The 25,944-nt window shown below is 42.0% G+C and overlaps 3 protein-coding genes across 8 annotated transcripts; 2 read left to right on the top strand and 1 right to left on the bottom strand.

Annotated features, from left to right (window-relative positions):
• Nucleotides 1-199: 199 nt before the first annotated feature.
• tbc1d10c (TBC1 domain family, member 10C) lies at nucleotides 200-11,401 on the top strand. 2 transcript variants are annotated; one of them, XM_061685425.1, is made up of 10 exons: nucleotides 200-278; nucleotides 439-582; nucleotides 1,825-1,924; nucleotides 2,052-2,159; nucleotides 3,168-3,274; nucleotides 3,375-3,489; nucleotides 3,573-3,638; nucleotides 4,330-4,519; nucleotides 5,044-5,201; nucleotides 6,821-11,401. In XM_061685425.1, exons 1-10 carry the CDS (start codon nucleotides 253-255, stop codon nucleotides 8,414-8,416), a joined length of 2,610 nt encoding a protein of 869 aa, XP_061541409.1. In that variant the 5' UTR covers nucleotides 200-252; the 3' UTR covers nucleotides 8,417-11,401. The 2 variants fall into 2 exon arrangements, with proteins under 2 accessions (XP_061541409.1, XP_061541410.1); XM_061685426.1 differs by having other exon boundaries at nucleotides 6,847-6,934.
• On the bottom strand, nucleotides 8,486-15,990 carry rad9a (RAD9 checkpoint clamp component A). Of its 5 annotated transcripts, XM_061685429.1 has the most exons (12): nucleotides 15,103-15,832; nucleotides 14,920-14,990; nucleotides 14,772-14,845; nucleotides 14,628-14,676; nucleotides 13,682-13,796; nucleotides 13,462-13,561; nucleotides 12,656-12,762; nucleotides 12,438-12,544; nucleotides 12,277-12,341; nucleotides 12,077-12,163; nucleotides 9,562-9,778; nucleotides 8,486-8,850 (listed from the first exon to the last, which is right to left on the bottom strand). In XM_061685429.1, exons 1-12 carry the CDS (start codon nucleotides 15,134-15,136, stop codon nucleotides 8,734-8,736), a joined length of 1,143 nt encoding a protein of 380 aa, XP_061541413.1. In that variant the 5' UTR covers nucleotides 15,137-15,832; the 3' UTR covers nucleotides 8,486-8,733. The 5 variants fall into 5 exon arrangements, with proteins under 5 accessions (XP_061541413.1, XP_061541417.1, XP_061541414.1 ...); XM_061685433.1 differs by lacking the exon at nucleotides 14,920-14,990 and having other exon boundaries at nucleotides 15,776-15,835; XM_061685430.1 differs by lacking the exons at nucleotides 14,772-14,845; nucleotides 14,920-14,990 and having other exon boundaries at nucleotides 15,776-15,990.
• Nucleotides 15,924-23,270, top strand: zgc:113229 (uncharacterized protein LOC550612 homolog). Its single transcript, XM_061685428.1, has 6 exons — nucleotides 15,924-17,237; nucleotides 17,301-17,425; nucleotides 18,554-18,971; nucleotides 19,241-19,349; nucleotides 19,453-19,637; nucleotides 21,963-23,270. The coding sequence occupies exons 1-6, from the start codon at nucleotides 16,452-16,454 to the stop codon at nucleotides 22,212-22,214; spliced, it is 1,875 nt and encodes a 624-aa protein (XP_061541412.1). The 5' UTR covers nucleotides 15,924-16,451; the 3' UTR covers nucleotides 22,215-23,270.
• Nucleotides 23,271-25,944: the final 2,674 nt, after the last annotated feature.

Below are 25,944 nucleotides of genomic sequence, written 5' to 3'. Positions count from 1 at the left end.
TTTTTCCTAAACCAAGTGCATTGTTACTCACGCTGATGTCATGGTGAATGTGTCATCTTCCAGCAATAACTAGGCCCCAGACTAGTTGATTTTTCCATAAAAGAGCACATGATTCAGTTACAGAGAAGTTGATTTAAGGCAACACCGTGCATCAGTAACAGTGGGAGATGGCAGCAGAGAGAAGGGGAGGCGTCAAAGAGGAAGCTGTTCATTTTCCACCACGGCAGAATCTCACACACCTTCAATTCAGTGATGAAACAGGACGGACACGCGAGAAGGTAATTCCTTTGAAAACAATGTCTGTCAAACAACCCTTATGTATGTTATTTATTGTCAATGTGAGAAGTTGTCAAAGATTACGTGGCGAAAGTTGACCCTTTTTTTCAATGTTGTGAGTAAAGCGTCAAATCAGTGTCACTATTTCTCATCATCTTCCAGTAAACTGCTGAGGCCACCAAGTCGTGGAGGTCCAAAGATGGTCACTGTTGAGGACAGTTCTGGCTCTGAGGCAGGGTCAGAGGTCAGTCCCGAACATGAGACGGACCGCTTTGGCTTCATCGTGTCCAGTGGAGCTGAAGCTCGGTGAGCAGTTCCTCCTTTGAGATTGCGGGTAACCTCACTTCTGATTCATCCTTAGATATTTGGATGAAGGTTACTTATGAGATTTATTTGAAAACACTGAAATTCAGGGCAGCGCAGTGCAAAATGGATGGGTGCTCATTGAAATTCAGATGTTTTCCACTTGAGTGAGTAACATGATTACCACCATAATGTTTTCTTAACATTTTTATGAGCCACACACACACACAGACACACACACACAAACTGTTATTGACTATAAAAGGCAACAGGCCTAAAAAAAAAAAAAAAAGAAATACAAAAAAACATGCTTTCTAAAACATGGAAATAATAACATTAAAGGTCAACCAAGCCGACAGGTGAAAGTGCAGTTGACACTTGAACACGGTATATGTACTGGAAGTATTTTGCATTTGGTGCCATACTCCTCTCTGATTACACCCCCGACCTGTTACCACGGAGCCATCACACCGTGTGGTTTTCCTGTTTCCTGTCCTGCTTCTGCTACATACAAAGCAGACACACAAACCCTGCATGCACTAACTCGAGTCTGCACCACTCATTATGCCTACATTGTGTACAATACTGTGCTTCCTGAGTCTAACGCTTTAATGCAGTGATTCCCGACGAGTGTGCTGTGTGGCACATTGGTGTGCCATCCGATGTACTGCGGGAAATTGTCCAATTTAACTTCATTGGTCACAAAATGATTTATTTACTCCAAATAATGTCTCTTTGTTCCTCTATCTATGCCAGTGACTGTATAGTAACAGGCGGACCAATTAAATGCTCGATCACTCTGTCTCTTTACCACTAGATGGCAAGCAAGCTGTGTAGCCACTTTTTGTGACTCTGTTGCTTGGTGGGGTTCTATGAGATTTTTTTTTTTCTCATGTGGAATATATGCCTTCGCTCAATAAAGGTTGGGAAACACTTCTTATACGGGGCCATGGCTGTAATAATACAACAAGAGTATTGTTTATGATATAAACAAAACATTCCAATCACAGCCTATATAAGAAGGTTCTAAGTGTCGTAAAGCAGGAAAAATTTAAAAGTGTCATAAGATCGCGACACTGATGCTTTTCATTAGCCTGTCTTTGGCACGATGCATTGTTTGTTAGCAATAAACTAAATTGACTTATCAAAAGCTATAACATTTTGTGATCATGTGCTCATTAACATGATGGCATTTTGTGACATTTGTGAGGGAAGTGAAATCTCCACTTGCTTGTTTGTCATCAGGATTGTGGGCCCACACCCTCAACTAGTCAGGCAGAGGGAGGCCAAGTGGATCAACATCATGGACCAATGGCAGAGCATCTTGTTAAAAAAGACTAACATGGTGTGTGGTGTGATTAAATGCTCCAAATGATCATGATGCATGGCCATCATGCTGATCTTTGCTCTTCTAAAGTTAAAATGTCAACTGTATAATGGCCGTCCAAGAAAGACATGTGACATCTTTGCAGGTCAAAGTGCAATGTCAGAAAGGCATCCCGACTTCGCTCAGAGCAAAGTGTTGGCCTCTGCTGTGTGGTGCCACCAACAGGATGAACCACAACAAACAACTTTTCCAGGTATTAAAAAGAATATCACAACAACAGACGCAACTCAAAGTTAAAGCTGAATAGAGTCATGAACCATTTTCATGGCGACTGCTCAAAATGATCATAAAAAATTGTTGCCATGCTCCAACCACATTAGATGGTTTCGCTGAAAAAGCTTGGAAATGTAGCGTCACCGATTGGTTTAGGACAGAGGTTTTCAAACTTTTTACACCAAGTACTACTTCACAAAACACAAGTACCACCAGTAATAATGACCAACCTTAAAATACAGTAGCATTGTAGGCCTGCAGTAGATAGTGTGCATAAAAAAAAACGAGGCAGAGGGTTTATTCCTAAAAAGTATATTTAATATTTATTATCAGTTACTCTAACACCTACGCAGAGTTTAAACATGAACACTGCACTCACTTAATTATAGGAAAATAAAAAAACTGTACTTAAATAATTCCATTAAAATGTATTGCACATAAAATTTAAATAAGTGTACCGAAATAAATGTTTGAAAACAAACAATTCTAAATGATTAAATACAAATGTATTGTACTTAAAAAGTTAAATACAACTGTACTGTGCTTAACAAACGTCCTGTTCTCGACAAAAAAAAAAAAGAAAAAAAAAAAAAAAAAAAAAAACTCTAACACGCAGTTTAAACGTCTAGTTCAGTCATTTTTGCACATACCACTAGATGGAGCCTGCGTATCACCACTGGCACAGTATCCACACTGAGAATCACAGTTTTAGGATGCTTGCTTCCAATTAGGGGTCATTTGGGCAATATCCCCTGGAGACATTTGTCAAAGTACGAACCCTGGAATTCGCTTGGTTGGGACTCTAAAATAAAAAGGTGTTCACCATTACGCGCTCTGGAAAAACACAATGCCCGGTGGCGCGCTTAAATGGCCTTAACATTGCAAGTCTCATACTTTTTTTTTTTTTTTTTTTTTATCATTCACTGATTAATCTTACTTTATCATGCCATTATTCTGTTTATTTTATTTTGCTTTTTTTTTCTGTCAGTCTCTGGACTCAAAGGCTGCTCTGAAAAAGTGGGTGGACATTATCGACAGAGATCTGGACCGACAATTTCCTTTCCACGAGATGTTCCTCTCCAAGGATGGACATGGGTACGGGTTCTCTCTCCCGACACAAGTGACACAGTAAAAACATGAACATGAAACATGCGTGAAGGTTGGAAGGCAGTAATCCTGTCTTGCGTCTGTTTAGGCAGCAAGGTTTGTTCCAGGTGTTAAAAGCGTACACGCAGTACCAGCCAGAGGAAGGCTACTGCCAGGCACAAGGGCCAGTGGCTGCTGTTCTCCTGATGAACATGCCAGCAGAGGTAGTCATAATTATTGGCTCATTAACATGAAGAAGCTTAAATATGGTTTTCGGACATTATCTTATGGTGGTTGACTTTGGCAGGAGGCCTTTTGGTGTCTGGTCCAGATTAGTGAACACTACCTACCTGGGTACTACAGTCCTCTACTGGTGAGTGCACTCCATTTAACATTGTGTTCCCGAACCTGAATTGACCCAAGGCACATATTTTCCATTCGAAAAATCTCACAGCACACCACCGAACTGGTGACGCGTCAGTCACGAACACAGCGGCTCTAAGATCCGGCTCTTTGAAGTGAACGATGAGAGCCGGCTCCTGATCGTAAGCCACTCTCGTCTTTTGCTTAATAGAGATATGTGTGGTGTCGTTTCTCTCTCTCTCTCGAGCCGCGCGAAGCAGAGAGAGGGCCGGCAGCACATCACAGAGCACACAGACAAGAGAAAGACGAGAGAGACAGAGCAAGGGGCCGCAAAAACAGAGGCAACACGAGCATGCTGATAAGGAATTGTTACGAAAAGGAGTTACAGCAAGAAAAGGAGTCAAATCTGGACACATTTACACTTGATTGGCAATACAAAGGCAGTGTAAAGTCTGCAAGAAAAAAAATAATCTCTGAACTAGCTGGCTGCACAAACAAGGTCACCCATCCGTGCAATGGGAGGAATAAAGACGAGGATTTCAACCTCTTGTTAACAAATGTGCTTGAGAGCTCACAGGAGGGTTTAACATGCATGCCGTTGTCATGTAATACCCAACACATGTACGACGTAGCACAATGCACAAAGCTGGATATGTTCAGGAATGCTCAGACCTTTGATAAGAGTTGCATGTGTGGTGCAGGAGGGAGTCTTGTTCGACGCAACCATGCTGACCTGGGTTTTGAAAAAGACGTGTCCTTCTGCGCACAAACACCTGCAGCGCCACGAAGTGGAGCCCCTGATGTTCGCCACAGACTGGCTGATGTGTTTGTTCACACGCCACCTGCCCTTCAACGCTCTCCTCCGAGTGTGGGACCTGTTTTTCTGCAACGGTAAATCCCTGTCTCACACCGACAAAACACTAAAGGGAAAAAAAAGTGCTGAACGCTCACTAGATACATGCACAGTTTCATGAGCTTCAATACAAGCACAATCTCAAAAGACCTGAGATAATAATGCTCAGTTTTTCTTAATGCTGTGAGAGGAATAGCACTTCAAAGGGGACATATTATGGAAAATGTACTTTTTAATGACTTGTATACAAGTCATTTGGTCTCTGAAGTGCCCAGTTGCTATTAAGTAACTGTGGGGTTAATTGATAATATAGTGAAGCCTCGCTATTCATTAAAAAGGTTTACAATTGGCTCGAGATGCAACAAGCTGCCAGTAAAATAATACATGACGCTCCTCAAAGCACCTCAACATAGTTCCTTGGCACCAAGATGGCACCAAATTTTGACAAGACACCTCCGAGCTGTTTTAAATTGTGTAACGAATGCATAATATCGTTTGTATTAGGACAAGATTTTCCTTCAGACATTTGACTTTCTGTGGCCTTCCCTCTATCATGTACAAGGTGTGCAGGTGCTGCTGCAGGTGGCGGTGGTGTTGGTGCGTCACGTGCTGGGTCGGGACGAGCAGAGGAAACAGTGCCAGGGCCAGATGGAGACCCTGCAGAGGCTGAGGGATGTCAGGTGTGAGGTCCAAAAAGAGGACGAGGACTTCATAGCAGAGGTATCACTACTATAGAAGGCCTTTACTGTACATTTAGGAAGGCAGGCGGGGAACCATTTTCCTATCGGGACATTTTCATTTCAGTTTTTATGAAGTCCTCCAAGTGCCATGTCAAATTCATGAAAAAATATGCAACGATCTGACAAATGTTTGTTCTTTTATATTGTGAGTGCTTGTGAGTTGTGAGCGATTCGTCAATTTGATTTTATGGCTCACGAAAATGTTTTTTAGCAGCTTGAAAAAGGGTTCAAAGCACTGTCCATCTCGCCTAAGTGCACGGCTTTCACTATGAACATGGATGCAAACAAAGAGGAGCTAGTTTACAGAGGCAAAGTCAGTTTTGCCAGGTTATCGACTTTTCTGGACCCGTGACGAGTGACCTCAATTCCTGCAAATAAATGGACGACAAGAGCGGAATTATTAGCATATTGTTTTCCCTATGACAAGAAAGGAGCCCGGTTAAAGGCCATCACAGAACCAATCGTGCCAGCTTTGCCAAAGATACTGCGCCCATTTATATGTCGCAAAAAAAATCATTTATCACCGTTATTAACTTTTGACCTGAGGTACATATGTGCTTCCAAGCTGTATATATTTTCCTAAAGTCTCCCTGCCTCACCTGTACATCTCTACATGAGATAAGAATGTGAGAGAGCTTTTATTATGTCAAGTTGATGAACATTTTAAAAATATTACATTTATTAAGGATTGGGTTTACATGTTTAAAAAACAAGGGACTTTTTTTTCTCTCCAAGGAGAAGTGCTTATTTTCCCATTATCTGTAAAGAGAAAAAAAAACTCTCTGTGGAAGTTTATGCACGTTAATGCAGTTTTTTTCCCAGCATTAACTTTGTTTTTTTTTTGGTATCAGGAGAAATCAAGGAAATTCCAGAAGGCAAAAAACAAAACACATTTTAAATAATGTCACTGTCGTTTGCTTTTTGGTATAAGCGAAAGAAAAAAAATATCTGATATTTTATTAATTTTATTCCATATGGACCATATATGGCTGTAGGTTCCCCCAGCCCTGCTCTCGAGACAGCAAGTCTCAATGGCTTCATAATTGGGCAATCTGATGAAATCTGATACAATGTATCAAGCGCTGCTTTAAAAAAAATAATAGGATAGGTACAATTTAAATGAGACCAAGGAATACATCCATCCATCCATCCATCCATCTTCCATGCTGGTTATCCTCACTAGGGTTGCGGGCATGCTGGAGCCTATCCCAGCTACCTTTGGGTGAGAGGCGGGGTACCCCCTGAACTGGTCACTAGCCAATCGCAGGCAAGACATTAGCTTAAAATTTACCTAGAAAAAAAAAAAAAAAAAAAAGCTAAATGAGAAAAGCTGTATTAGAAGGAAAAATATATTTTTTAAAAACTCTCTCCATATGATGCAGTGCAAAGTACAACTACAATGTTATATGTATGTATATTATACAGTATTTTATAACCTTGTAAAATGAATGCCTCTTTGGAAGGGATAGTGAAAAATGAAACTGAATCTTCAACTCACTAAATTGTACCTAATAAAGTGAGGAGTCAATGTAGTGTATGACATCCTTTGCCATTAACATTTTTACCCGAAATGGGATATGAAATATGTTCTAATTACAGGTGTGTGCTGTGCCACTTTCCTCCAGTGATCTGGAGAAACACACAGAGAAGGAGCTGGCAAAGTGGAGAAAAGACAGACCCTCGTCCACTTTTGACCCCAGAGGTCGCTGCCACGGATATCGTGTGGCGTGGGAGAGGGCTCAACTCAACCTGGCGGAGCTGGACAGGAAAGAGAGAGAGACGGGCAACCTGTCTGTGCCTCTTGCCCGCTCGGCCTCCTGCTTGTCGCTGTCGCCTTCGCTCCTTCACAAGAGGTGGAGGAAACGGGGGAACATCAGAGTACAGAAGGCCAGCGGCGGGGTTTCGAGGCATCGCTCAATGGGAGGAAAGGATTGGAGAAGCTGCAATGAGTTTAATTTGCAGGAGAAAAAGGAGGATAATAGTAATAAACAACAAAGAGGAGTCTCTGATGAAAAGAAGCTGACAAGTGTGCCAAGAGAAATAACCCAAACTCCAGTTGGTCAACATATTCGTTTGACCGAACATGACGCTCACCAGGACCCAGAAGAGGAGCTTTTAAGTGATTACACAGACATAGAGGTGGCAAGGAGTCCTTTGGAGACAGACCAAGGAGTGGCTATAGCTTTAAACAAGGATGACATCAAATCAGAGTCAGAAGTGAAAAATGTGGCAAAGAGAGACAAAACTGAGGCTGTTTCAACATCTGAGCACCAAACAAGATCAAAATTGGATCAGGATACATCTAGTGAAGCTGTCAAAAGGCAGCTGGATGTTGTCACGGGGACTGACTGGAGCTTGTCATTGGGAGACACTTCCGGAGCAAAATACCATAGGGCTGAATCATTAACAGAAATGAACCCAGAACCCCAGATAGAAACACAAATGCACATCCTGCCGCAGACCCAAGAAGATGACGTCGGGGAACACAGAACCACGCAGCATCATTTAGATGACATTCGAAAATATGACAAGCTATGCTACACAAATACTACGTGTAAGTCCTCGCTTCAATGCATCCATCAGGTGAGAAGAAGAAGTGAAGCGTGTTGTCTTTGTTATGAGACACAAAACAACACAACTGAACAAAAACAAACACATAAGGAAATAATTCCCAGCCTGAAACAAGTCTCTGTGAACAGGACACCCCGCTTTTTTGATGACGCCTGGCTCCGCAAGTCCTCCAGCTCCCGCGGCTCAAAGTTAATGCGACGTCTCGCGCAAGATCTCTTCACCCACCCCGGTCAAAGTGTTCGAGACACCCACTCTCATCAGACCGTAGCAGCACAACATGGGCCGCTCGAGCCTGCTAAACATTTCAGTCTTTTCCGCAGGCAGCCCAAAATGAATACAGAGAAGAGGGCAGCCAAAATCCAAGTCCCCACCATCTTGATCCAAGATTTCAGTGAGGGAACGGGAAAAATAGTTGAGGACACAGCGAGCTCCAGGGAGAGCAGGAGGTGGTGGCAGCGTGAGCGAGAAATGAGGGCAAAAGAGGAGGAAAGGTTGAGGAGAACGAGAGAAAAAGAGGTGAAGACGGATGGAGAGAGAAGGAAACCGCAAACAAGGGGAAAAGGTTTGCAGGTGCAAGGAGACACATTGGAATGCTCCTCCTGTTATGCTGAAGCTTACTTTTAATCCATTCTCTTTGCTTAATATTCAAGTTGGATGAATGCATTTGAATGCTGTGAGTCACGTACATTAACATTGTTTTCTTTCGTTTGGTTTATTCAAAGGAAATGATTTGCATCTTGTATACAAAACAAACCCCAAGAGCTTAATGTTTAGTTTTAACATGATTCCAAAAGTTCGCAATGTAACAACCCAATAACAATATTCATAAAAAAATAAATTGCCTATTTTACATTAGCAATGGTTCTCCCCTGCATGATTTCTTAAGGTAAAAAGAGGAAAATCTCAGTCTACCACAAAAGAAATATTTTTTCAACCATCAATCAGTCCATTTGTGTGTCGTCCTCACTGTCACTGGCAAGCACTTCCTGGTTGCTCATTGGCTGAATGCTCATCTGAGACGACAGAGGAAGAACCGATCCAAACAACAAGGAACAGAACTGTGATAGTACACAAAAGGAAAAGAAATACTATCAGAATTTCAGCATTTCTTGGAGATACAATAATTTTTCTAACTGCAGTGGTGCCTTGAGATACGCGTGGACCAACTTATAATTTTTTGAGATGCGAGCCGTTCGGCTGTTTTTTTTTGCTTTGGCTTTTAAGCAGAAATTTGAGGTCAGGCTGCCAAATGGTGGCAGTGAACTCATTTCAACTCTCTTCAAAACAAGCAGCAGTTTGGCAGATAATGAACAATTCCTCAAAACAGAGGTTAAAAAGAGGCTTCAAACTGTCAACACATGTAGACAGACAATATAACAATACTCACAGGCACATATTCTTTATCCTAGTTGAAAAACAACAAATATTACTCCATCTTACCGAGTCACTTTTACAGTGGTTGTGAAACTCTTCTTCATATGAGTTTGCATACTGCCCCCTGTTGGTCAAGTCGCGGACACCAGAAGGCATCAATGAATAATCATGATGCACAAACTGTAATTCTTTACTTCTATATTCTACTAAATGATTTTTTTTACTATGTTTTTCTAAAGGACAATATTATAGCATCAATGACATTTTCATGTATTTCAAATATGAAAAATGCTTTGAGATGAGTGTTTTGAGTAACAAGCATGGTCACAGAACCAATTAAACTTGTACCTCAAGGCACAACTGTATGTATTTTTAGAGAAAGGTGAAAAATTAACCTTTTTGTTTGGTGGTGCATCTTTTTCGGCCGTTTCCTCTCCCTCCTCACCTTCGCTGTGCAGCCTTGCCCTGCGATTGGCTACCGTGTGCCGCTTTGAACTTGTGGACTCAGCTGCGGATGGACCCGGTGCAATACTGTTATCCATGGCGATGAGATAGGAGTCCATGTCGTCGTTCATAAAGTCGTCGGGAGGGGGCTCCGGAGAAGTGGGCCCTCTTGAGGAGTGGCATTAGGAAATATGATGAAAAAGAGGAAATTAGAAAAATGGTTTGTGAAAGAAAAACTTTTGGGAATATACAGGGTGTCCCAAAAGTCACTATATAATCTGTCATTTCAGTTACATTATTATTAGGACAGAAGTGAGGCCATCAGCTTTTGACAGCTTAGGCTTTTCAGTTCACCAATTGTTATTGGACCAACGTTGCAAAATTGCTGCTTGCCAAGAGGTTTTTCCCGTCCCCAACTGAAAGTCAGCGTAGATTTGAGAACGCTAACGTAAAATGAACGCTATCCATGGCAATTTTCTCAAAACAGGACCTGTTCTTGACGAACCACACTCTTGACAATTTCGTTTGTCCACGGCTCATCAATTGAAAGTGGACATTGGAACTCAGCATAAAAAAAATCTCAATTCAGCTGATGCTTCACAGAGGACGCCTCCGCTCAGTCGAGCTTTTGCTGATGCCGAGTTGCAGTGCAGCCCTCCAGAAAAACTTTCCCTAGCTTTGCAGGAACGCCTGCTCTAGAAGTTCAGTCTTTTCAACAGTGTTGGTAGTAGTAATGCTTCCACTGTATGGTTTGTCAACAACAGATCCTATTTTGAGAAACTTGCCGTGCGTAGCGTTAATTTTACTACGTATTGGAGCAGTGTGACGGCCAAAAACAACTGGTGGGACAGTCGGGGATATAAATTTGCTGCAAATAGCGACTGATTAGCGACAAGCCCACAGCGTCCGGAAGATGAAAGAATGTCTCAATTCTGATTTCACATACTTGCATACATTTTTGTATCCATTCATTCATTGTCCTGCTTGTTAAAAAGACTCTTTTCTGTGATGTGCCAAATTTGCAAGACATTTTTTTTTGGTCTGTTTGGTTGCACATACAGTAAATACTTTAATTTTTTGCTGTCTGTTAGGCCACGATAACAATTTTTAAGACGATATATGTTCCCAAAAACTGTCACGATAAACGATAATATTGTTTTTTTTAATGCCTCTGAAATCCCGGGTCCTCAGAACTGTGAGGCAGACCATTCGCCCACCGCCTTATTTTGTATTAATTATTTTATTTAATTTTTGGGCTTTTAAATCAGTATTGTTATTATTATTATTATTGTTGTTATTATTCTAAATTCCTTTCTTGTTTATCTATCAAATTGTTTTTCTTTACTCTGTGATATGGCTCTCCCTGGGTCCGAAATAAAGAATAAAGAGCTGCAAGACGAGCCTGGTTAATATGTAGCCTTCTATTCGTGATTATAAACGGTTTAGAAGCCCAAACCGAATGTAAATACTCCATATAAAAACCTCAATTGGAATAAACAGGCCAAATCTGGTTTATTTGGTTTCAAAGGGGTAGAATATTCCTTTTTCCAAACTGTTCAGAAGTAATTTTTTGGCATTCGGTCTGTCTGCGCATGCTTTGTCTCGAGGTAAATGCGCGGTGACGTCATCGTTTACGCACGGCGTAAATATGGCAGCTCCCGAACAGAGCTCGTATGCGACGAGATCTTATTTGTACCTACTCATAATTTGTTTTCAATCAAGCGTTTTTAAAAAAATAAACATATAAGAAAATCTCAACGACCCTGCTCAATAGACGACGGGCCTCCATCTTGACGTGACGTTCATGACGACGTGCGCATGTCACACTGCCGTTCCGATTAAATGTAGTGCATATCATGTATACACCTATTCAGAATAGATCACGTCACATGAAACAGTTGACCAGAGATCTTCAATTGGAATGAGTTCAATTGGAATGACAAAACAGTCTCCATGTAAACCCGACTACTGTGTGGTTGGTCTGCTGAAAAAGAGTCCTTCACCTGTCAATCAAATATACGTTGACGTTCGCTCTCGTCAACGACTGGCTGAATAACCTGTGCCACTGAGGTTATGCTTAATAAACCGTTAACATACACACATTGAAACGATATCGCCACGGTGGAGCAAGCTGCTTAGCTCAACTCACTAGCTCGTTAGGTCGCGACAACAAACAGTTACCTTTCTCTGAAATGTCTCACTTGCGTGAATCTACGCGCTGCATCTGGAGCAAGGCGTGGAGCGTGGAGAATTGGACGGAGCCAACACCGGAAGGAGTGTACCGGTATGCCGGCGTTCCATGAGCCCACTAACGCTTAATTATACAACCGTCGGGTCACTGTGGGATCCGCTCGCCGGCTCACCACAACAATGACGATTTATCGAGTCCGGAAAAATTATCGTGTCCATTTTATTTATTCAATGATAAGTCGATATAGTAATTATAGTGACAGGCCTATTTGTTACCTTGTGTTGTTTCTGGTATCGTCTGAAAGTGTGGCCAGCACAAAGTTGCCTTCCAGGACGCTGTCTGATACTGAGAGCACAAGAGGGCTGAAACAAACAAACAATCAAACAAACAAACGCACACACAAACACAGGCAAATGTCAATAAATAGCAGTGAAGTCCATTCAGTTAACATTGCTTCTTAAGTCATCATGCATACCTGCCCGGCTCATCGAAGTACATAGAAATAGGGAGACCAGTACTATCCGCAAAAAATAGCAAACCCTGCAGGAGAGATGACAAAAATCAACTCTTCAATCCTTTCTTCTCGCAATGAGCCTCTTTAAATAAATAATAATAAAAAAAATCTTTAGTTCTCACCCGTAGCTCCTTTAGACAGAAGGTGATGCTGATATGAGCTTGGACAGCAAAATTGTCAAACTCGTCAGAGGCCAGACACAGTTCAGTCAGCATGGCCTTGGACTGCGCTGAGTGGGGAAAAAAAACACTATCTATGCGTCAATTATGAGATCCTTTTTTGGATCACCGATTCACTTGAACAACAATTGATGAATAGAAAGCAACCTTTCTCAAATCACCTAATTCCTCATCCACATGATTCCTGAGCCACATTCGTTCATCGCTGACTGAAAGAGTTACTTCCTCCAGAGATACCGGGAAATGTGCAACTGTGTCCACCAGCAACCTGAGAAAGATAAGCAATGGCACTGAGTGAATCTCATTTTGTATGGTTTGTGTAGTCATTTAAAATGTTTATGTACCAATTCTGGTTTCTTCACAATTGGAAAATGAATATGCGCCACAGGAAACCTAACTTGTTAAACAATAGGGATGCAATATAGGTGCCGATTCTGCACGTCTGAGCTCCAATACAACGACCCTGATACCAGTTTGTCATATACAGACCCTTTCCAAAAAAATTAAATATCATGGAAAAGTTCATTTATTTCCACAATTCCATTCAAAGAGTTAAACTTTCATAGATTATAGATTCAGGGCCCAACATGTAAACAATTTCAAGTATTTATTTGTTTATTTTTACATAATTTGGGGTTCCAGCTCATAAAACCCACAAAATGAGAAACATAAAACCCAACATATGCCATATTCAATACAAGTTTTTTTCACGAATATTTGATTGTGTATAAAAAGTGTTATATTTGAGGAAAAACGTATGCCATATTGAACAAAAGTTTTTGTTTTTTTTCAAGAATATTGTATTAAACTGAAACACATTTTCATCAAAGATGCAAGACGTTATGGCATTAATAAGAATTGGTACTCAGTATCTGCGAGTCCTCAAATGTGAGTACAGTACTTGTACTCACACTCGGTCAGAAAAAAAAAAAAAATAGTATCGGTGCATCCCTATTCAAAAACAAACCTTGGATTGACTCGAAATACGTTTCCGCAACTGTCCTTATCAAACACGGCCTGTAACCGCTCACTGTCCTGGAAAGACAGGTTGTGAGTCTTTAAGAGGCCTGCAGATAACAAAACAGTGGAGTAATGCAAATAAATGAAGAATGTGTCAGTGCCAAATGAGTTTAGACATGTTTAAAATGTGACGTAATATCAGCCAGCAGGAGGTGACGTGGTCATACCGTGTTTGCAATGTAGCGTGAAGGTGAGGCGATCCTTTTGCTTGTCCAGCTGGATATGACACTTTTCCACCGTCTTCTCCAGAGATGCCAGAGACCTGAACACTGCCTGCACACTCTGGATATTTGTACATTAAAAATGCACGCACGCACATGCACAAACAAAAGGACATTCAGAATTACTGTGGACGGCAACATTAGGCTATTCATCGTCTAATCAATTACCTGTTGGCTGAAACACTATCAAAAGCACTGACTTACGTTTACAACCTAAATTCAAATATTTGTTCCATGAAATTATATTAAGTTGTTGTCAACGGTCTATTCTTCTCATTTTGTAGCTTTTCTCTTGGTTGCACTGCTTACAGTACGTGTATGTTCGATTTTTTTTTTGTTCAATCAGTTTGCAGCCTCTAAGTGTTGCCATGTGAATCTGATCCATTCAGGGTCTTCAGAATCAGCAATTCTGGTCACCCATCCATCCATTTTCCTTCCTGCTTATCCTCACCAGGGTCGCGGGCGGCTGGAGCCTATCCCAGCTATCTTCGGGCGGGAGGCGGGGTACACCCTGAACCGGTCGCCAGCCAATTGCAGGGCACATACAGACAAACAACCATTTGCAAACACATCCACTCCTACGGGTAATTGAGAGTCTTCAATCAACCTACCACGCATGTTTTTGGGATGTGGGAGGAAACCGGAGTGCCTGGAGAAAACCCACCCAGGCACGGAGAACATGCAAACTCCACACAGGCGGGGCCGGGATTTGAACCCCGGTCCCCTTAACTGTGAGGCAGATGTGCTAACCAGTCAACCAACGTGACAATGTGGTGGTCAGTGGTGGTCAATGTAATATAAACTATAGTAGCAATAGAATAGTTTCTTTAACCAATCCTAGTCCACCGTGCTGACACCAGATCATAGATGGAATTCCTGTATCCTAACACACCTTTATTGACATCTTGCAGCGGAAGCCATGCCCATTGGGGACAGTGTACCTGCGCAAAACAGAAAGAGAGGTCCACTTGCTGTCAAAGTATCTCATGCAAACGTGGACCACGTTCACTGACACATGTGCACACACAGTCTGCACCTGCTAAAGAAGAGAGGCGCAAACAGGAAGCAGCCGTAAACCGACCGTGAGGAGTTCACAGACCGCAGGGCTAGCTTCAACAGAGAAGAAGACGACAACACTCATCATAAATAACAAGCGTCATTCGACGTCCATTAAAGAAGCTTACCCCATCACCCTGAGGCTCGACGTAGAGCTCGTCGCCGATTCTGGACAAGGAGTGGATGGCTTTGGCAAACACTGCACCGTACATACGCACACGGAGTGTAATTATAACTTGCAAAATGACAAAAATCAAGGCACGAAAATGAAAAACGTAAAATTAATGAAGCGGAAAAAGGAAACTGTCTACCTTTTACGTTTCCGCCCGTCACAACGCAGTCCATTTCTGCAGCTACAGCAGTTTAACTAGCAACTAAAGGAGTAGCTCCGTGCTAAGGAGGCACATCATAACAATATAATCCATATGCCGTAAACATACTCCGTTTTGGGATATATTTAGTTCCGTTACTCTAAAATAGTGACCCGACGGGAAGAAGCAGTGTTCTTAAGTGTTGTTTACGCCGCCACAAATCACTTCCGCACTGTGTACCAATCGGAAAGACAGACTATCAAATAGGGGCGTGTTTCAATTTCACGCATGCGCATTGAAAATACCCCGTGAAAATAAAAGTGCGCTTCCTGATTAGATTTTTCATTGACGACAGAGACCATTTGAAAACTAAACGATGGCTGACACAACACCGAATTCAATCAATTGTATTTGACTCTTGTGACACTATTTTCAAGATCATAACTTCCACTTCTTTTTCTGTTGTAAATAGCAAACATAAGGTCGTCAAAGTGACTCACTCACTAAGGTTTCCATTAGTTTACGAAATTGCCTTGAGAGGCTGCTCAACTCAACCCTCATAATCAACCCCATTTTAGAGGCTATTTGATATTTTTGGTTCCTCTAAGCGGCATAAGGTACCTTTAATCCACTCACCACCGTTGCCATTTTGTTGTTAATAAAAATAACTCACAAGGCAAATAGGTAGCGTAGCTCCCCCAGATGTTCTCTTCGCCACTCAAGTGGAACCATGGATACAAATAGAAAGGAAAATAAAGTGAGAGAGCAAGAGAGTTGCTGTCAGGGCACAATTATCTCACCTTACTGGTCTTTCTCGTCAGTCCGCTTCGATGTTCCACCTAACACCAGGAACGTGGTTGTGCACCGTCTCTCCGCCCATCACTGCTGACATAAATGTCTGCTTGAGCTGAATGCAGCCACTGAATATGATGTGGAAAGACGGACAATTTAAATGACAAGACAAGGCAAAAAAACAAAAAAAGTGAGGAATCTCGGGGGAACTGGGGCTGGACTCAGCTGATATTTCTGCAAAGGTTTCTGAGAACTAGGAAGAAATTTGCACAGGATGGCATCCACTTTGTCAAGAAGCTCTGACCTGTGGAAATGTAGAATTTCTATCCGAGTTGAAGAGGATATATATTTCTTAAGATGAGGTAAGAAAAGAGCGAAGAAATCATGGGAACTGACTAGAACAAGTGAATAACAACTATTCTGTGATTCTTTTAACAACATGTGTCCAACAAACTCGGTTTTCAACCATATTCCTTAAAGAACTGAGTGGGTGTGTCTTGCCCCATGCACTCTATACTAACACTTTTGGACTTAAAGTCTTACAATTTTGCAACTAGATGTCTCAGTTGAGCAATCCGCCAGACAGTCAGGCCTTACTGCAGTCCATGTTGGAGAGACTGAAACTCCAGCCGGGAAGAGAAAGGCATGCATACGAGCATACAGGTGAACCGCTCCCCCATGCCTCCACATTGGGGACAGATGGAGTGGGATCAGTCCCAAACCACAAGAAAGAACGAGATGATCTTACCAATGGTCACGTGTTTAGTCTTTCTGCAAAAAGATTTGGAGTATCTTCCGGGGATACTAATTTTACCTCCAAATATGGAGAGAGACTTCAGGCAGTCCATGGCTTTGAACAGCACAGGGGTCCCTTTTTCTTCCCACCCCAGAGGGACAACAGCCAGATGGATGGGAACACGGTGTCGGAGAATGTCACGCTGCCTCGGCTCTCCAATGCTTCAACAGGGCAAGACTTTTTGTCAAAAACCTTCCATTCCTTTGGGAGAACTGATACTGGGGAACAACGGGACAACATATCTGGATATAAAGACCAGGACCATGGGTTTCAACACAATGTTCATGACTGGTCATGGGGGAGCACAGATTTTGCTGCGGACAGTCAAGGGAATAAATCCTTTCATACGGAAAATGGAGGATTTGGAGATTTGTCTAAATGGAGAAACATGGAAATGATCCCTTATAAAGACATCAGCATGACCAAGAGAAAACAACGATCATCTGAAAACAAAGCAAGGAGATGGACTCAGAAACTCAAGGAGAGATGGATGGAAAGAACAGGTAAAAAAGGAAAAGATGAGTCCATGGAAGGTGGGATGAACAAGGTGAGTTGTACAAAGTTAATTCCTTCCCGCGTAGGAAACTAAAATCCTCTTTGTGATTCCCAGACTTTAGCACAAAGCCGTCACATCAACATATCACATCAAGATACAAAATGGACCCTGCCGTCGCCAGACAGTGGTGAAAACCCTACTGCACAATCAGAGGATGACATGATTGACGCATTTATAAGGTAATCATTGCGCAGTGCTGTACTTAAAATGAGTTGAAACTCTTGCCGGAGTCTGCAGGACGCTGGGTGAAAATTCTCTCAAGCACTGCACACCTTAATCAAAATATGTAAGATGTTTTTGATGTGTTTCCAAATAATCGCTGTGACTGTAGTTGGGCTTTTTTCTCCTGTGGCTGTTTGATGTGGAACACACCCTTGCCACTGGCAGCCTCTGCCAATGTAATGTTGTCAGATCCTTTTTTTGACTTTGTGAGGATACATAGATACTTTTTTCATGAAGATCGTACACTACAAACTACAAATTGAAATGACTGGTATCCTGAAATTAGAAAACAAAATGTGATGGTGTATTACTTACTATAATACTATAATATATACCAGAGCTCTCAGTATGATGCAGTGCAGTGCTACACCACTGCAGACTTCAACAAAATTCACATTCAAATGCCAAAAATATGCACGTTTGATGAATTTGAAGATTCAAAATTGTCCATAGTTGTGAATGTGAGTGTGAATAGTTTTTTGGTTATGTGCCCTGCAATTGGCTGGTGACCAGTCCAGGGTGGACCTAGCTTCCTAGCCAAAGTCAGCTGGGGTAGGCTCCAGCTCACCAGTTACCCGATTGAGGAGGAACAGTTTAGAAAATGGACGGATAATACCTTTGCAGGTGCACTGAAGTTAACTTTTTCAGGGCATTGAATCGATGGATAGGAGATAACAAGTTGGGTTTCCACACCAACACTCTGGCTAGAACTGTCCTACCAACCCTATGTGCCTGAAGTGATTAACCAGGCCCGGATCAGAGGCGAAACGTCCTCTAAGAGAACCAGAACAATCCAGTTGCGAATGATTCAATGTCTTTTGAATGAAATGAATGATGAATGAGAATGATCAAAGGCAATTGAAGTAACTGTAACTGAACAACAACAAAGTGTCCAATAAGTGAAATGATTATGATCGGTCTGTGTTGATATTTAGTCTTGTTTTTAATGCTTTGTCATGTTTGTAATACTTCGGGTCACCAGAATTTTCATTTAAGTTTCATGAACAGTGTGGAAACAGGCCAATGCCCTAATTTTGGAACTGCAGCGATTGCATGCTCTGAATTTCAATTTTCTTTCCTTTCAGATCGAGCGACGACTTTCAGTTTGGCTTCAGCTCCGTCAGTTTGCTGGAAGAGATCGTGTCGGGTCAAGAGTGGGCCAAGTTTCTGAGCCTTGCCCCTTCAGCCTCCTCAATCAACCAGAAAACACAAGAGAAGAAATTGAGCAGTCCGAGTGTCACACCTAAACCAAACCATAATGGTCCATCCACTTTTGCTCTGCACCAGTCAGGAGGTTTGAACAGGGAGTGGAGCTTCAGGAGTTGCGAGTCATTTCCAGTTTATAACATTCCTGTCAGTGTGAACCTTCCAGAAGTGCCTACACAGAACAACACAGAACACAGAGTTGCCAATCAATCAGAGCCAATGGAACAAGGACAAATTCAATCACATGTGCAATTGAGGGAGAGTGGACTTGTGCAACCAAGAACTTCCTCTGTGGAGGTTAGATACCAGTTAACTGTTCATGGCACTGCCCAACAAGAATGATGTCAATATCATTGATGTGGTGTTTCCCAACCTTTAGTGAACCAAGTAGTAAATAAATGAGATTTTTTTTTGGATCAATTCAATGAAATTAGAGAATTTCCCACCACACGCCTGATGATGTCTCACAGCACGCTAATGTGCCACGGTACATTGGTTGGGAATCACTGCATTGACGAACGTAGGCAAGAATAAGACTTTGCATCGTATTGTGGTATTGTTTGCAGCGAGCAGACATTCTGGATGACTCACCGCCCACCAGCAGAGTCAACAGGAAGAGACAACATCACTCAGCTGAGATGTCTCTAATGGGCTGGTCACGAGAGCGACAAGGGGGTCAGAACCCAAACGTTAACACAAACAAACACAAATAATAGAAGTTAAAGCATATGATGGATGAAGCTAATGGGTGGAAACTGTATTATTTATTTGGTTTCAGAAGCGTTGCCAAACAGCCATGCGATGGCCGACGCAGACGAGCAAAACAGCGCACCCTTTTTCAGCCCAAATGGATCTTCAGCACCGCATGTTCCCTCAAATCTTACTCCTTGTGGTCCTGTGCCCCGGGGTGTGCTCAGACACTCCACATCCCAGAATTCAGATTCCTCATGGGAAAGCAAAAGGGTAAGTGTAATGTCATGAAACTCTGAGGAGGAGTAGCTCAAGCTTGGCCTCATGGTCGACCAACGAAGTTGACAGGGATTTGGGGCCCCAGAACAATATCTCAAAAAACATTACTTTCTAGGGCCCTTGTCAGTGTTATTATTATTAATCCATCCCCCAATCCCCCAATACAGCTACACACTACTAGCGCTATCTACTGAGCAAAAAGTAATTCAAGACCATTTGTTCAGCAGATAGCTCAATGTGTGCTTGTATCTTTTGGCGAGTTTTCTGCCTTACAAGACCTTGAGACGAATCGTTCGATATTTTCCACCTTGGGAATTGAAAATTCTGTCTACATATTACTTGAGCTCAGGGGCAGAAATTCAGGTGGCCAGATGTTGCCTCGTCTGATTTCATGAATGAAACTGAAGACACTGCCAAAAGGGTGTTACTCCTAATATTATTCATTCATTTTTGCCATCTTTTGGAAAGCCTTCTAGCACTATCCCTGTTTTTTAAACTCAAAAGATGTTAAGTCATTGAAGCATGTAAAATCTGGCGACGTATTGACGAATTATTCCTCAAAGACAGGCTCGCAAGCCACATGTGGCTCTTTCGAGGACTACATCTGCCTCGCAGATCAATCTTATCTGACAATTCCTTACACACTGAATAATGAATAATTCCGCTGACATTTTAAAGTAAAACATTGCAGAAATTAGAGTGTTAAAAATAACGTTCAAAACATAAAACATTTTCAGTCATGCATTTTAACCCATCCATCCAATTCTACTGCAATGGGGGAGACTGGAGTGAATACCAGCTGTCCTTACAGGTCAGACTATTTTTATTGGATAATGTGGCAGCTTAATCGGGTCCATGTGAGGACAAGAAGCAAGATGATGGCGAAAAGCAAGAAAGATGAGGAGTACTGTGCATTTCAACACGAATGGACGGAGGAATTGGTCTTTGTGAAGGGAGCAGCTTCTGCGGTGTGTCTAATATGCAATGTTCAAATTTCATTGAAGAAACGGTCCAATGTAAGGCGGCACTCCGACGCACGCCATTATGATGACAAATCGAGTGGTTAAACACAAGTGAAGGGCATAATTGCAGTGCCATACTGGCTTGCTTTAGATGAGTCAACAGACGTAAGCCATTTATCGCAGTTGAGCGTGATTGCCAGGTATGCTGCCGGCGACACACTGCGTGATCAAAGTCTTGCTATTTTACGAATCAAAAGATCGACAAGATCTTTCATTGAGTTCGTGAAAGAAAAAACAAAATCTACCGATGGCTAAACTTATTTTGGTGTGTACTGATGGTGCTACGTGTATGGTGGAGAAATACAGAGGATTTGTAGCGCTTCTTCGTGAACATCAAAATAGACCCATCCTAACATTATATGGCTCTCACTGAACTACATTTGACTTGTAAAATATGTGGTGTTCATGGCTCTCTTGGCTAACCATCCCACTTCTGAAGCCATTTGTCACAGAAATCTGAGGAGTAGAAGCCTCTCAGCCAACTCAGATTTCGATTCTATTGGGTCAAAAAACAAATCTCGATCCCACCCCCCACCCAGTACTGTATTCCAATGAAAAGTGCATCTAAGCACGACAAATGCTCAACGTAAGCAGGTGTATGTTGTTATTGTTGTGTTGGTGATCTTCATGTTGACATTCCAACAGTGAATTAATATTGGTAACAAAATGCGCCCTTGCTAAAATATCCCTTGTATAACTTTTGGTCACCTTCTGTTCGTAGTTTGATCTTTCGAACATTAATTGAGGCTAATGATGAATGGTCGGTTGGACTAATTGTGTGGAAGCATTTATGTAATTTACGGCGGCACGGAGGGTGACTGGTAAGAGCGTCTGCCTCACAGTTCTGAGGACCAGGGTTTAAATCCCGGCCCCGCCTGTGTGGAGTTTGCATGTTGCCTGCGTGGGTTTTCTCCGGGCACTCCGGTTTCCTCCCACATCCCACAAACATGCATGGTAGGTTAATTGAGAACTCTAAATTGCCCGTAGGTGTGAATGTGCGTGCGACTGGTTGTTTGTTTGTATGTGCCCTGCGATTGGCTGGCAACCAGTTCAGGGTGTACCCCGCCTCCTGCCCGATGATAGCTGGGATAGGCTCCAGCACGCCCGCGACCCTAGTGAGGAGAACGGGCTCAGAAAATGGATGGATGGATGGCATTTATGTAATTTAGTTTCACTCCTTATACAGGTTCTGTCTTCATTGTATCGCTCTTATTTATGTATGTGACCGAATGCTGTGAAAATTCAGTGAATGACCTTTTTTTTTTTTTAAACTTAGACATCTCTTTCTTTGCTTCAGAGACGAGTGGAGCCCAACCGGCGGGTTCATTTTGCAGAGACAGTTCAGGAGATACCACCGGTTTTAGTGGATCTGGATACTTGGGACTCAGAGGAGGAATATGGGACAGAACTGGGTTCCGGATTGGAGGAAGAGGAAGAGGAGGCGTGCACGACAGCAGAGGAAGAGAAGGAGGCGTCAGCACGCCGACCTGCTCTTCCTGCCTGGATACGGGCCCTGAAGAGGAAGAACACCGGAAGGAAGCACAGATAGTGATAGTGCCAGTGAAATCTGTCTTTTACACACTTATTTACACTCCACTTTGATAAACTTATCTATGACATCCAATGCAATATGTTTACCGCAAATTGTGCCTTTACAAAGATGACAAAGCACAATTTTGATTGACATAAAGAGGTACTCGCTGAACAGTAAGTTTATTATTATGGTTGTTTGCAGTGGTGTAGAATTGCAGTCCATTATAAAGAGAGATGTTTCGAGTGCAGTATTTTGGTTACCTCGTGTAGTGACATAACATAACAGAGATGTAGTGACATAACGGAGATCCAACCAATAAACACAGCTCTTGATGTGATGCAGTTTAGTTCAACACCACTGCAAACTACACGAGCCTTAGTAAACCTATTGTCAAATGAACCCCTCTCACCTGTCGATCAAAACGGAACATGATTACCTTTGTATAGGCAGAGTTTGTTGACACAGCTCTTTGTTTCGTATCATTACATGGTGCAAGTGGTCATAATGTTGTGATTGGCTGACATATAATACAGACTCACTGGCGACTTCACAGTCTCACAATACAGTATTTTGATCTTTACAAAGATGATGCTGTTTTGATCGATACTGTCAGTATTAACGAAATATATTTGTATTATTGTGGTTGTTGTTTGCAGTGGTGTCGAAGTACACAACAGGGGCAAAAATATTATAAGCACCCCTCAACAGTTTTGGATTGCCTCACAATACTGGAAGCACTGTCACTGGCCTTACTGGTATTCTTTCCACCACCTTGACCAACAGTGGTGCGGATTTCAAAACCTTCATGACCCACATGCAGCAACACGCGGCTTTCTTAGCAATTTACACTAAAATCTCAAAATTAAAGTATCCTGAGTAATCTATAAGGACTTCTTTTTCCAACTGCACTCGTTGTTTGCGACAGCTTACTAAATCAGTATTTGTTTTGGTTGAGGACTCACTGTTCTCTCATAGAGTACAAGTTCAAGTTCCGATAGCTTTAAAAGTGTCAGATCACTGTGGGAGTGGCAGCCCATGTAATGAGGTTTTGAAGGGCGTTTACTAATAGAGATCAAGAAAGTACTGTTTCTCATAACCGTTTCCTTATTTCCATATTAAAAGTATTTTTGTACTTTTTAAATTGGTCTTAAAGGTCCTGTATTTCGGTTATTTAGACCTCCGTCGAGTGACACTCTAACATGGACTTAGTATAAAAGTGTCAATTACTTTTAAAACAAAACAGAACACCTTGGTTTTGTCATAAGAGTGTCCAGAAAAGCCCCCTCTGAAAGCTACTTCTGTTTGACCCAGTTTTGTAGCCGCTTTGTCCCTATTTGGCTAAGACCGCCCCCCTTTCCTCTGATTGGTTGCCTCCGTGTGGAAGACCGCACTTGTGAGAGCACCCATGTTTGTTTTGCTGACAGCGCTGGCTCAGGAGCGGAAAGGGAAGACGGAGATCTTGGCTAGTGATGTCGATAAGCTTGAGAAATTCGAATGAATGGGCAGAAAAATGTCTGGAACTCAGGGATGCGTGGACAGTCTTCATTCATATTTCACATTTTTACTGAGGCACCATAGAGACAATATAACATCCCAAATACTGGAAAAAGTTGGTTTGGCAAAATACGTCCCCATTAACTTTCACAACTTCACAGGCAAATGCGTATCAGAAATCATTGGATTACTTGCTAATTTAAACATTAAAGCCCACAAAAGTATTATTATTTATTATTATTATTTTTGGGGGTTTCTCTGGCTCCTCCTGCATTCCCAGAAATATGCATGTTAGGTTAACTGAAGAGTCGAAACTCTCCACAGGCATGAATGTGAGAATGAATGGTTGTTTGTATACGTGTCCTGTGATTGGCTGACAACCAGTCCATAGTGTACCCAAGCATACAGGGTGTGACACGAGGATAATCATGTAATGCCACTATTTCTCTGAAGTTTCGCTCAAATTAGGGCTCTAAAACTTCCCGTTTCTACTTCGTGAGTAGCAGCAAGTAGCATGCACACCTGTTTGTCAAAGACAGTCAAATACAACTTCACATGTCCGGCATGCAATGTGACGGCAAGCCATTGTAGCCTGACGTTTATCTACCTCTTTTTGTAGTTTAATCATGATGACGCCAGCACAGATCAATTGTTATTAAATGAACCCGTCATCCACAGCCGCAGGGTGGAACTTACCGGTATATTTTGAGCAACACCTCTTGGTGCAATGAACAACACCTGGCCCTTTGAACGATTTTTAATGCCTGCGTGTCAGATCTGGCCAATTATCAGATGATTAGCCGCACTGGCTGCAGTGAGTAACCACGTTACGCCAGATATACACGTAGAGATTTTTCACATCTTTTAAAATGCACGTTACAAGCAAAAAAAATCATTTTGCCGGTTTGCTCCCTAATTGGCAATCGTTCAGTTTCACATCACAATCACGCAGTCCTTGGCTCAACCTAATGATGTTGACTTTATACATTAGGATTTATGACCAGAAACTATTGAACAAGTTTAACATTTATGATTGTTGGCCGTGACCATTTTCCGAGCAGATCGGGGACGAATAACCTTTTAAAGACGTCCGAAATTTTGCTGAAATGCTCAAATTAACAGTGTGTGTGTCCCGCTGTAGTTCTACAGTGAGGGCTGTGATATCCATTTTTACATAAGATACGAAAGTCAAAGTCGTATAAAAAGAATGTCTGGACAGTGACATGCACAGTACACGATGTAATGCAACGCAATTGATTATTTCCCAAATTTGTATTTTCCACAAAATCCTCACAATATTTGCATTTTCTGGACTCTGAGACGAAGGTAATCACGGTTACAGAAAACGAACAAAATAACTAAAGCTAAAATAGATAAAACATTTTTGTGAAAAAATTAAAAATGAGTGTTTAAAAAAACAATATCTAACAAACTACATTTTATGTTTGCAAAACTAACAGAAACTAAATGTAATTATACCGAAAATGTCCTTTGTTTTCGTCAATTAATTAGATGAACTTTTGGGGGTTAATTTTAAATGTATTTATTTAGGCCGTTTTTATGACAGCTGTACTACACAGCCATACAAGGTCGACCAGTCATTTTTTGACAGTAACGGATGACTCCTGAATTAGAATCGAATTGTTGCTATTTCCAAATAATGACGTCATTGTGCAACAAATGAAAAATCCCACAGTATTTGATTACTTGGAAACTATCCATTGAGTGGGAAAAAGAGTATGCTGGTGCATTTTGGAAAGTTTTTTTTCTTTTTAGTCTGCAATGGCTTACTTTCGACAGGATCAAGGCCAATGGTACAACCTAGATTGCTTCTGCACCTGTCGGTGCGGTAAATCCTCGCTGCCTTGGACCAGCTGCCTCCTTTCTATCTAGATGGCTGGCTCGCCGACCGGCTATCGTCATGTGCCACGCTATGTTGGATCAACTTTCTCCCATTCATTCTGCCGCGGTCGCCCCCTGGAGCGAAGGCTCCTTTCCGGCTTCGGTTGACGCAATGAATAGCCGTGCAAGAGCTATAGGACGCCTAATTAACTCCGCGGAGATCATCGTCCAGGTGGAGGGCTATCGACTTCATCGTTGTCACCGCTGCGGCCACCGAGGCCAAATGCGCACATGTGGAGAAACTATGCGCAGTAAGTCAAAATGCATCCAGCCATAAACACAGGCTAGAAATCGTGAAACACTTGTATTTTTTTAAGTAAACGCAGCAGTTGCAGCTCTTGCTTCGTCG

Source organism: Phycodurus eques, chromosome 9 (genome assembly GCF_024500275.1).
Source record: "Phycodurus eques isolate BA_2022a chromosome 9, UOR_Pequ_1.1, whole genome shotgun sequence".
NCBI lineage: Eukaryota > Metazoa > Chordata > Actinopteri > Syngnathiformes > Syngnathidae > Phycodurus > Phycodurus eques.
Note: the sequence above shows the minus strand (reverse complement) of the source record. Positions and strands in the feature narration are given on the sequence as shown.

What these genes read in the sequence shown, in the direction of transcription:
- rad9a (XM_061685429.1), bottom strand. Translation starts at nt 15,136, where the DNA reads ATGGACTGCGTTGTGACGGGCGGAAACGTAAAAG. An exon ending in TACTTCGATGAGCCGGGCAG is followed by an intron (nt 12,164 to 12,276) that starts GTATGCATGATG and finishes TGTTTGTTTCAG; the next exon opens with CCCTCTTGTGCTCTCAGTAT. An exon ending in ATGCACCACCAAACAAAAAG is followed by an intron (nt 8,851 to 9,561) that starts GTTAATTTTTCA and finishes GTACTATCACAG; the next exon opens with TTCTGTTCCTTGTTGTTTGG.
- zgc:113229 (XM_061685428.1), top strand. Translation starts at nt 16,452, where the DNA reads ATGTCTCAGTTGAGCAATCCGCCAGACAGTCAGGCCTTACTGCAGTCC. An exon ending in ATGATTGACGCATTTATAAG is followed by an intron (nt 17,426 to 18,553) that starts GTAATCATTGCG and finishes CTTTCCTTTCAG; the next exon opens with ATCGAGCGACGACTTTCAGT. An exon ending in CAAGAACTTCCTCTGTGGAG is followed by an intron (nt 18,972 to 19,240) that starts GTTAGATACCAG and finishes TATTGTTTGCAG; the next exon opens with CGAGCAGACATTCTGGATGA.
- tbc1d10c (XM_061685425.1), top strand. Translation starts at nt 253, where the DNA reads ATGAAACAGGACGGACACGCGAGAAG. An exon ending in ACAACAAACAACTTTTCCAG is followed by an intron (nt 2,160 to 3,167) that starts GTATTAAAAAGA and finishes TTTTTCTGTCAG; the next exon opens with TCTCTGGACTCAAAGGCTGC. An exon ending in TGATGAACATGCCAGCAGAG is followed by an intron (nt 3,490 to 3,572) that starts GTAGTCATAATT and finishes TGACTTTGGCAG; the next exon opens with GAGGCCTTTTGGTGTCTGGT.